The 11,553-nt window shown below is 60.1% G+C and overlaps 1 protein-coding gene across 1 annotated transcript; it reads right to left on the reverse strand.

The window, feature by feature from the left end:
* Positions 1-1,755: 1,755 nt before the first annotated feature.
* On the reverse strand, positions 1,756-10,042 carry LOC126652383 (multiple epidermal growth factor-like domains protein 8; the record flags this gene model as incomplete). Its single annotated transcript, XM_050339126.1, has 6 exons — positions 9,838-10,042; positions 7,327-7,490; positions 6,134-6,343; positions 3,271-3,355; positions 2,009-2,025; positions 1,756-1,826 (listed from the first exon to the last, which is right to left on the reverse strand). Coding segments are annotated over exons 1-6 (728 nt in total), but the record flags the coding sequence as incomplete, so codon positions are not given.
* Between the last annotated feature and the right edge of the window lie 1,511 nt (positions 10,043-11,553).

Here is an 11,553-nt window from a genome sequence, read left to right on the forward strand (position 1 = left end):
CTGGGGGTCCCCAGGATGCGTGCTCCAGCGGTTGGTGCTGAAGTTGGGGGTGGTTTTTGGGGGGTTGGGGAGGATTTGGGGGTCTCTAGAGGGTTGGGGGTCTCAGAGGGTTGGGGGTCTCAGGGGTCTCAGGGGGTTTGGGGTGATTTTGGGGTGATTTTTGGGGGGTTTGGGGGTCTCTCACCGGGCTGGGGGATCCCCAGGACGCGCCTCCAGCGGTTGGTGCTGAAGTTGGGGGTGGTTTTTGGGGGTTTGGGGGTGATTTGGGGAGGATTTAGGGGTCTCAGAGGGTTGGGGGTCTCAGGGGGTCTCAGGAGGGTTTGGGGGTGATTTTGGGGTGATTTTGGGGGTTTTGGGGGTCTCTCACCGGGCTGGGGAGTCCCCAAGATGCGGCTCCAGCGGTTGGGGCTGAAGTTGGGGTGGTTTTTGGGGGCTTTTGGGGGAGTTTAGGGAGTATTTTGGGGTGATTTTGGGGGTTTGGGGTTGATTTTGGAGGGGATTTGGGGTTGATTTTGGGGGGATTTTGGGGGGATTTTGAGGTGATTTTGGGGGGTTTGGGGGTCTCTCACCGGGCTGGGGTCCCTCAGGATGCGGCTCCAGTTGTTGGTGCTGAAGTTGGGGGTGATTTTTGGGGGCTTTTTTGGGGGTTTGGGGGGTCTCAGAGGGTTGGGGGTCTCAGGGGGTTTGGGGGTGATTTTGGGGTGATTTTGGGGGTTTTGGGGTCTCTCACCGGGCTGGGAGTCCCCAGGATGCGGCTCAGCGGTTGGGGCTGAAGTTGGGGGTGGTTTTTGGGGGATTTGGGGAGGATTTGGGGGTCTCAGAGGGTTGGGGGTCTCAGGGGTGATTTGGGGGTGATTTTGGGGGGTTTTGGGGGTGTTTTGGGGTTGATTTTGGGAGGTTTGGGGTTGATTTTGGGGAGGTTTTGGGGTTGATTTTGGGGGGGATTTTGGGGGATTTTGAGGGTGATTTTGGGGGTGATTTTGGGGGTGATTTTGGGGTGATTTTTGGGGGTTTTGGGGGTCTCTCACCGGGCTGGGGTCCCCAGGATGCGGCTCCAGCGGTTGGTGCTGAAGTTGGGGGTGGTTTTAGGGGGATTTGGGGAGGATTTGGGGATCTCAAAGGGTTGGGGGTCTCAGGGGGTCTCAGGGGGATTTTGGGGTGATTTTAGGGGTGATTTTGGGGGTTTTTGGGGGGTCTCTCACCGGGCTGGGGGTCCCCAAGATGCGGCTCCAGCGGTTGGTGCTGAAGTTGGGGGTGGTTTTAGGGGGGATTTGGGGAGGATTTGGGGGTCTCAGAGGGTTGGGGGTCTCATGGGGGTTTGGGGGTGATTTTGGGGTGATTTTGGGGGGTTTTGGGGGTCTCTCACCTGGGCTGGGGGTCCCCTAAGATGCGGCTCCAGCGGTTGGTGCTGAAGTTGGGTGGTTTGGGGGTTTTTGGGGGATTTGGGGGGATTTGGGGGTCTCAGAGGGTTGGGGGTCTCAGGGGTGATTTGGGGGTCTCAGGGGGTTTTGGGGTTGATTTTGGGGTGATTTTGGGGGGTTTTGGGGGTCTCTCACCGGGCTGGGGGTCCCCAGGATGCGTGCTCCAGCGGTTGGGGCTGAAGTTGGGGGTGGTTTTAGGGGTTTTGGGGGATTTGGGGAGGATTTGGGGGATTTGGGGGTCTCAGAGGGTTGGGGGTCTCAGGGGTGATTTGGGGTCTCAGGGGTGATTTGGGGGTGATTTTGGGGTGATTTTGGGGGTTTTGGGGTCTCTCACCGGGCTGGGGTCCCCAGGATGCGGCTCCAGCGGTTGGTGCTGAAGTTGTAGACCACGAGGTCTCCCAGGGCCTGAGTTCAGGTCCAGCCCTAAAAGGGGGGCAAAAGGGTCCAAAGACCCCCCAGAGACCCCTAAACCTCCCAGAGACCCCCAGAGACCCCCTGAGACCCCCTAGACCAGCAGAGACCCCCAAATCCCCCCAGAGACCCCAAATTCCCCAAAGCTCCCCAAACCCCCAAAGGTCTCCCAGGGCCTGGTTCAGGTCCAGCCCTGAAAAAGGGGGCAAAAGGGTCAAAGACCCCAGAGACCCCCTCAAACCTCCCAGAGACCCCCTGAGACCCCCAGACCCCCAGACCCAGCAGAGACCCCCAAATCCCCCAGAGACCCCCAAATCCCCCAGAGACCCCCCAAACCCCCCCAAAGGTCTCCCAGGGCCTGGTTCAGGTCCAGCCCCAAAAGGAGGGCAAAAGGGGTCAAAGACCCCCCAGAGACCCCTGAGACCCCCAAAACCCCCAAGACCCATAGACCCCCCAGCACCCCAGACCCAGCAGAGACTCCCAAATCCCCCCAAATCCCCCTCAAATCCCCCCAAATCCCCCTAAGCCCCCTTCAATTCCCCCAAACCCCCCTCAAATCCCCCAGGACCCAAAAATCCCAAATAAATCCCAATTTAATCCAAATTAAATTCAAGTTAATCCAAATTAACCCCCAAATCGCCCCAAATCCCCCAACCCCCCAGGACCCAATAAATCCCAACTTAATTCAAATTAAACCCCAGGACCCAATAAACCCCCAATAAATCCCAATTTAATCCAAATTAAACCCCCAGGACCCAAAAAATCCCCAATAAATCTCAATTTAATCCAAATTAAAACCCCCAAATCCCCCCTAGGACCCAAAAAATCCCAATTTAATCCAAATTAAATCCCCCAAATCCCCCCAGGACCCAATAAATCCCAATTTAATTCAAATTAAACCCCCAGGACCCAAAAAAGTCCCCAATAAATCCCAATTTAATCCAAATTAACCCCAATTTAACCCAAATAAACCCCCCAAAGCCCCCCAGACTCACCCCCAATAAGGCGTGAGGGCCCCCATTCTCGGGCAGGACCAGCGCGCCCAAATCCCCCTCAAATCCCCCCCCAAACTCCTCCAAATCCCCCAATCCCCCAGGACCCAATAAATCCCAATTTAATCCGAATCAAATTCAAATTAAATCCCCCAAACCCCTCCCAGGACCCAAAAAATCCCAATTTAATCCAAATTAAATCCCCCACCCCCCAAGACCCAATAAATCCCAATTTAATCCAAATTAAACCCCCCCAGGACCCAATAAATCCCAATTTAACCCAAATTAAACCCCCCCAGGACCCAAAAAATCCCCAAAAACCCCAATTTAACCCAAATGAAGCCCCCAGACTCACCCCCAAAGACGTAGAGGCCCCCATCCCGGGCAGGACGGCGCCGGGCGGCCGGGCTCGCTGAACTGGGGTCCCGAGTCGCCACGTTAGATACCAGGAGACTTCCCCAGGTTGTCCCCCAGGGCCAGGTCGCAGGAGGACCCCAAAAAACCCGGCTGGCACTCGCAGACCCCCGACTCCTGAGGGGCACAGACCCCCGAAATGGGGTCAGGACTCATTTCTGGGGGGGGTTTGGGGTCTTTTGGGGGTCCCCCAGTGGGTCTGGGGGTCCCTCAGATCCAGCCCTGGGGGTTTTGGGGGTCCCTCAGATCCAGCCCTGCAAGTTTGGGGGTCTCCCAGACTCATTTCTCATTCCCTCCCCCCTCAGATCCAGCCCTGGGGGGTTTTGGGGTCTCCCAGTGGGTCTGGGGGTCCCTCAGATCCAGCATGGGGGGGTTTTGGGGTCCCCCAGTGGGTTTGGGGTCTCCCAGTGGGTCTGGGGGTCCCTCAGATCCAGCACTGGGGAGTTTTGGGGTCTCCCAGTGGGTCTGGGGGTCCCTCAGATCCAACCCTGGGGGGTTTTGGGGCCTCCCAGTGGGTCTGGGGGTCCCCTCAGACCCAGCTCTGGGGTTTTAGGGTCTCCCAGTGGGCCTGGGGGTCCTCAGATCCAGCTCTGGGGGGTTTTGGGGTCTCCCAGTGGGTCTGGGGGTCCCTCAGATCCCTCTCGGGGGGTTTTGGGGTCTCCCAGTGGGTCTGGGGGTCCCTCAGATCCAGCCCTGGGGGGTTTTGGGGGTCCCCCAATGGGTTTGGGGTCTCCCAGTGGGTTTGGGGGTCCCTCAGGTCCAGCTCTGGGGGGTTTTGGGGTCTCCCAGTGGGTCTGGGGGTCCCTCAGATCCAGCATGGGGGGGTTTTGGGGTCCCCCAATGGGTTTGGGGTCTCCCAGTGGGTCTGGGGGTCCCTCTGTAGATCCAGCCTTGGGATTTTAGGGAGGTCCCTCGTAGGGCCCAGGCCTGGGGGTTTTGGGGTCTCCCAGTGGGTCTGGGGGTCCCTCAGATCCCTCTCGGGGGGTTTTGGGGTCTCCCAGTGGGTCTGGGGGTCCCTCTGATCCCTCTCTGGGGGGTTTTGGGGTCCCCCCCAGGGCCAGGTCGCAGGAGGACCCCAAAAAACCCGGCTGGCACTCGCAGACCCCCGACTCCTGAAGGGCAGAGACCCCCGAAATGGGGTCAGGGGGGCTCAGGGACTCGGATCTGGGGGGCTTTGGGGTCTTTTGGGGGTCCCCCCGACTCCTCTCGGGGGGTTTTGGGGGTCTCCCAGTGGGTCTGGGGGTCCCTCAGATCCAGCCCTGCAAGTTTTGGGTCCCCCCTCCCCATATCCCCAATTTTGGGGGTCTCCCCTCCCCATCTCTACTATTTTTGGGGGTCTCCTCTCCCCATCTCTCTATTTTTGGGGGTCTCCCCTCCCCATATCCCCAATTTTGGGGGTCTCTCCTCCCCATCTCTCCTATTTTTGGGGGTCTCCCCTCCCCATATCCCCAATTTTGGGGGTCTCCCCTCCCCATCTCTCTTATTTTTGGGGGTCTCCCCTCCCAACTCTCTTATTTTTGGGTGCCCCTGGGTTATTTTGGGGAGGGGTCTCACCTGGTTGCAGGTGCCCCCGGGGGCCCTGCAGTGGTCCTGGCAGTGCCCACCCCCCAATTTCGGGGTTCTCTGGATCATTTTTAGGGGTCTCTGGGTTATTTTTGGGGGTCTCTGGGTCATTTTTGGGTGCCCCTGGGTTATTTTGGGGGGGGTCTCACCTGGTTGCAGGTGCCCCCGGGGGCCCTGCAGTGCTCCTGGCAGTGCCCACCCCCCAATTTCGGGTGCCCCTGGGTTATTTTTGGGGATCTCTGGGTTATTCTGGGTGCCCCTGGGTTATTTTTGGGGGTCTCTAGGTTATTTGGGAGGGGTCTCACCTGGTTGCAGGTGCCCCCGGGGGCCCTGCAGTGGTCCTGGCAGTGCCCACCCCCCAATTTCAGATCCCCCCATCCCATCTCTCTATTTTTGGGGGATCTCTGGATTATTTTTAGGGCTCTCTGGATCATTTTGGGTGCCCCTGGGTTATTTGGGGAGGGGTCTCACCTGGTTGCAGGTGCCCCCGGGGGCCCTGCAGTGGTCCTGGCAGTGCCCACCCCCCAATTTCAGATCCCCCCACCCCATTTTTTGGGGATCTCTGGATTATTTTTAGGGCTCTCTGGGTTATTTTGGGGTCTCTGTGTTATTTGGGGAGGGGTCTCACCTGGTTGCAGGTGCCCCCGGGGGCCCTGCAGTGCTCCTGGCAGTGCCCACCCCCCAATTTCAGATCCCCCCACCCCATTTTTTGGGGATCTCTGGGTTATTTTAGGGCTCTCTGGGTTATTTTGGGGTTCTCTAGGTTATTTGGGGAGGGGTCTCACCTGGTTGCAGGTGCCCCCGGGGGCCCTGCAGTGGTCCTGGCAGTGCCCACCCCCCAATTTTGGGGGTCTCTGAGTTATTTTGGGAGGGGTCTCACCCTGGTTGCAGAGTGCCCATGGGGCCCTGCAGTGGTCCTGGCAGTGCCCACCCCCCAATTTCGGGGATCTCTGGGTCATTTTTAGGGCTCTCTGGATCATTTTGGGGGTCTCTGTGTTATTTTGGGGAGGGGTCTCACCTGGTTGCAGGTGCCCCCGGGGGCCCTGCAGTGGTCCTGGCAGTGCCCACCCCCCAATTTTGAGGATCTCTGGGTTATTTTGGGTGCCCCTGGGTTATTTTCGGGGATCTCTGGGTCATTTTTAGGGGTCTCTGGGTTATTTGGGGAGGGGTCTCACCTGGTTGCAGGTGCCCCCGGGGGCCCTGCAGTGGTCCTGGCAGTGCCCACCCCCCAATTTCAGATCCCCCCACCCCATTTTTTGGGGATCTCTGGATTATTTTGGGTGCCCCTGGGTTATTTTGGGGGTCTCTAGGTTATTTGGGGAGGGGTCTCACCTGGTTGCAGGTGCCCCCGGGGGCCCTGCAGTGGTCCTGGCAGCGGGGGCGGGCGCAGGAGGGTCCCCCCCAGCCCGGGGGGCACCGGCAGAGGCCCTGGGGGTCGCAGAGCCCCCTCCCCGAGCAGCCCCCCGGGCACAGCGAGGCCTCCCAGCTGGCGTTGAAGCCCAGCAGGTTGTAGTTGGCGTCGCTGAACAGGTGCAGCAGCATCTGTTTTTTGGGGGAAAAAAGGGGAAAAAAGGGGATTTTGGGACCCTCAGGAATCGGCACGGGCAACCCCCAAATCCATGAACACCCCAGAGCCCCCCCAAAGACCCCCCAAAGACCCCCCAAAAACCTCCGAAGATGGAGAGACGGCGCCCGACCGGCACTACCCTCGAGTCCCCCAAACCCCCAAAATCCAACAAAACCCCCAAAACCCCCCAAATTGGAACCCCAAATTGCCCTGACCCCCCCAACCCTCCAGACCACCCCAAATCCCCCAAATCCCCCCAAATCCCCCAAATCCCCCAAAGACCCCCAAAAACCTCCGAAGATGGAGAGACAGCGCCCGACCGGCACCGCCCTCGAGTCCCCCAAACCCCCAAAACCCCCAAAATCCCCAAAATCCCCCAAATTGGAACCCCCAAATTCCCTGAGCCCCCAACCCTCCAGACCCCCAAATCCCCTCCAATCCCTCCCAAATCCCCCAAATCCCCCCAAAGACCCCCAAAGACCCCCAAAGACCCCAAAAACCTCCGAAGATGGAGAGACAGCCCCCGACCGGCACCGCCTCAGAGTCCCCCAAATCCCCAAATCCCCCAAACCCCCCAAAATCCCCAATACCCCCAAATCCTCCAGTCCCTCCCAAACCCCCAAATACCCCCAAATCCCCCAATACCCCCCAAATCCCTCCAATCCCCCAAATCCCTCAATCCTTCCAAACCCCCAAATCCCCTATAACTCCCCCAAACCCCCTCAAATCCCCTCAAATCCCCCAAATCCCCCCATTCCCCCCAAACCCCCCAATCCTCCCAAACCCCCCAAATCCTCCCAAATCCCTCCAACCCCCCAAACCCCCAAATACCCCCATAACCCCCAAATCCCCATAATCCCCCAAATCCCCCCAAATCCCCCAAACTCCCTCCATCCCCCACAATCCCCCAGACCCCCTCAAACCCCCCAAAAAGAAAAGCCCCCCAAATCCCCCCCACCTTTCCCGAGGTGGCCTCGAGGGGGGCGGGCAGGGAGCTCCCGCTGAGGGCGGCGAGGAGGGGGCTGCGCGTGGAGCCCCCGTCGTAGACGAACAGGTAATCGTAGGTGCACTCCGTGTCCATGAAGGTGAAGGTCAGGAGCAGCCTGTGACGGGGGCTGGGGGCTGCAGGAGGGACCCCCCAATTGGGGAGGGGTCAGGGGACACCCCCAGAGATTGATTGGGACCCCCAGGGATCGATTGGGATTGATTGGGATCGATTGGGATCGATTGGGACCCCCCAGGAGCACGGGGTGTCCATGAAGGTGAAGGTCAGGAGGAGTCTGTGACGGGGGCTGGGGGCTGCAGGGGAGACCCCCAATTGGGGAGGGGTCAGGGGACACCCCAGGGACCCCCAGGGATTGATTGGGATTGATTGGGATCGATTGGGATTGATTGGGACCCCCCAGGAGCACGGGGTGTCCATGAAGGTGAAGGTCAGGAGGAGCCTGTGACGGGGGCTGGGGGCTGCAGGAGGGACCCCCCAATTGGGGAGGGGTCAGGGGACACCCCAGGGATTGATTGGGATCGATTGGGATCGATTGGGATCCATTGGGACCCCCAGAGACCCCCCAGGAGCACGGGGTGTCCATGAAGGTGAAGGTGAGGAGCAGCCTGTGACGGGGGCTGGGGGCTGCAGGGGAGACCCCCCAATTGGGGAGGGGTCAGGGGACACCCCAGGGACCCCCAGGGATTGATTGGGATTGATTGGGATTGATTGGGACCCCCAGAGACCCCCCAGGAGCACGGGGTGTCCATGAAGGTGAAGGTCAGGAGGAGTCTGTGACGGGGGCTGGGGGCTGCAGGGGAGACCCCCCAATTGGGGAGGGGTCAGGGGACACCCCAGGGATTGATTGGGATTGATTGGGATTGATTGGGATTGATTGGGATCCATTGGGACCCCCAGAGACCCCCCAGGAGTTGCTGTTGACAGAGTAGTTGCCAGGGTGGGTTTGGGGGTCCGGGGTGGATTTGGGGGCAGGTTTTGGGGTCCTGGGGTGGGTTTTGGGGTCCCAGGGATTTGGGGGTGTCTCTGGGGGGTCCCAGGGATTTGGGGGTGTCTCTGGGGGGTCCCAGGGGATTTGGGGGTGGGTTTTTGGGGGGTCTCACCCTCGATGAGCCACTCGCAGTTCCCGTTGACAGAGTAGTTGCCGGGCTGGGTTTGGGGGTCTGGGGTGGATTTTGGTGGGGGTTTTGGGGTCCCAGGGTTTTAGGGGTGTCTCTGGGGGATTTGGGGGGTCCCAGGGGATTTGGGGGTGGGTTTTTGGGGGTCTCACCCTCGATCAGCCACTCGCAGTTGCCGTTGACGGAGTAGTTGCCGGGGTGGGTTTGGGGGTCTGGGGTGGATTTTGGGGGGTTTGGGGTCCCAGGGATTTGGGGGTGGGTTTTGGGGTCCCAGGGTTTTAGGGGTGTCTCTGGGGATTTGGGGGTCCCAGGGGATATGGGGTGTGGGTTTCTGGGGGTCTCACCCTCGATGAGCCACTCGCAGTTGCCGTTGACGGAGTAGTGCCGGGGTGGGTTTGGGAGTCCGGGGTGGATTTTGGGGGTTTTGGGGTCCTGGGGGTCCCAGGGATTTGGGGGGTCCCAGGAGTTGGGGGTGGGTTTTGGGGGTCTCACCTCGATCAGCCACTGCAGTTGCCGTTGACGGAGTAGTTGCCGGGGTGGGTTTGGGGGTCTGGGGTGGATTTTGGGGTCCCAGGGATTTGGGGGTGTCTCTGGGGTCCCAGGATTTGGGGGTCCTAGGGATTTGGGGTGGGTTTTGGGGGTCTCACCTCGATGAGCCACTGCGCAGTTGCCGTTGACGGAGTAGTTGCCGGGGTGGGTTTGGGGGTCTGGGGTGGATTTTGGGGTCCCAGGGATTTGGGGTGTCTCTGGGGGTCCCAGGGTATTTTTGGGGTCCCAGGGGATTTGGGGGTGGGTTTTTGGGGTCTCACCCTCGATCAGCCACTCGCAGTTCCCATTGACGGAGTAGTTGCCGGGGTGGGTTTGGGGTCTGGGGTGGATTTTGGTGGGGTTTTGGGGGTTTTGGGGTCCTGGGGTCCCAGGGATTTGGGGGAGTGTCTCTGGGGTCCTAGGGTATTTTTGGGGTCCCAGGGGATCTGGGGTGGGTTTCTGGGGGTTCTCACCCTCGATGAGCCACTCGCAGTTGCCGTTGACGGAGTAGTTGCCGGGCTGGGTTTGGGGTCTGGGGTGGATTTGGGGGCAGGTTTTGGGGTCCTGGGGGTGGGTTTGGGGTCCCAGGGATTTGGGGGTGTCTCTGGGGGTCCCAGGGATCTGGGGGTGGGTTTCTGGGGGTCTCACCCTCGATCAGCCACTCGCAGTTGCCGTTGACAGGGGTGGGTTTGGGGTCCTAGGGTGGGTTTAGGTGGATTTTGGGGGGTTTTGGGGTTTGGGGGTTCTGGGGTCCCAGGGATTTGGGGGTGTCTCTGGGGGGTCCCAGGGGATTTGGGGGTGGGTTTCTGGGGGGTCTCACCCTCGATGAGCCACTCGCAGTTGCCGTTGACGGAGTAGTTGCCGGGCCCGTCGGTGACGAAGCCGCGGGACCCCCTCAGGACCCTCCTCTGCCCTTTGCAGTCCCCGGCGCCCCCCCCGGGGGGACACCCCAAAAACCACAGGGCCCCCAAAAGCGCCACGGCCCCCACGGGGACCCCCATGGCTCAGGGGGGGGTGGGGTTTTTTTGGGGGAGATCCTGGAGGAAAAAAAAAAGGGGGAAAAATTGGGGTTAGAAAATTGAGGAGGAGACCCCCGAAGAGATTGAAAAGAGACCCCCCAAAAAAACCCCATGGGGACCCCCAAATCGTGCAGGGACCCCCCCCTAAACAACAAAGGGACCCCCCTGAATCACCTCTGATCCACCCAGATCCCCTCAGGACCTCCCAGAGACCCCAAATCCCCTCAGGACACCTCAGACACCCCCAAAACTCCTTCAGATCCCCCAAACCCCTCAGATCCCCCCAGACCCCCTCACGACCCCTCCAGACCCTCCAAGCCCTTGAAACCCCCTCACGACCCCCTCAGATCCCCCTAAACCCCCTCAGATCCCTCCAAAGCCCCTCACAAACCCCTCAGACCCCCAAACCCCCTCAAACCCCCCAAAACCCCTCACGATGCCCTCAGACCCTCCAAACCCTTAAAACCCCCTCACGACCCCCTCAGATCCCCCAAACCCCTCAGATCCCCCAAATCCCCTCAGATTCCCTCAAACCCCTCAGATCCCCAAAGCCCCTCAGATCCCCCAAAACCCCTCAGATCACCCCAAAGCCCCCACGATCCTCAGATCCCCCAAAACCCCTCAGAGCCCCCAAAGCCCCAAAGCCCCTCAGATCCCCCAAATCCCCTCAAGAACCCCTCAGATCCCCCAAACCCCCTCAGATCCCCCAAACCCTCGCCTCAGATCCCCTCAAAGTCCCTCAGACACCCCAAACCCTCTCACGATCCCTCAGACCCCCAAACCCCTCATGATGCCCTCAGACCCCCAAAGCCCCTCAGATCCCCCAAACCCCCTCACGATGCCCTCAGACCCCCAAACTCCCTCATGACCCCCAAAGCCCTCAGGATCCCCTCAGACCCCCAAACCCCTCAGATCCCCCAAAACACCTCAGATCCCCCAAAACCCCCCAAACTCCTCAGATTCCCCAAACACCCTCAGATCCCCCAAACCCCTCACGACCCCTCAGATCCCCAAATAGTCCCCAGATCCCCCAAATCCCCCAAAACGCCCTCAGATCCCCCAAAGCCCCTCACGAAACCCTCAGATCCACCAAATCATCTGAGATCCCCCAAAACCCCTCAGATCCCCCAAAGTGCCCAAACCCCCTCAGATCCCCCAAATCTCCTCACGAACCCCTCAAATCCCCCAAACTCCCTCAGATCCCCCAAACCCCTCAGATCCCCCAAATCCCCTCAGATCCCCCAAATCCCTCACAAGCCCCTCAGATCCCCCAAACCCCCTCAGATCTTCCCAAATCCCCTCAAAACCCCTCAGATCCCCAAACCCCCTCAGATCCCCCAAACCCCTCAGATCCCCCAAATCCCCCACGAATCCCTCAGATCCCCCAAACCCCCTCAGATCCCCCAAAGCCCCTCACGAACCCCTCAGATGCCCCAAAACCCCTCAGATCCCCCAAAGCCCCTCACGAACCCCTCAGATGCCCCCTAAAACCCCTCAGATCCCCCTAAATCTCCTCA

Source organism: Myiozetetes cayanensis, unplaced genomic scaffold (genome assembly GCF_022539395.1).
Source record: "Myiozetetes cayanensis isolate MyiCay16 unplaced genomic scaffold, myiCay2020 scf807, whole genome shotgun sequence".
Taxonomy (NCBI): domain Eukaryota; kingdom Metazoa; phylum Chordata; class Aves; order Passeriformes; family Tyrannidae; genus Myiozetetes; species Myiozetetes cayanensis.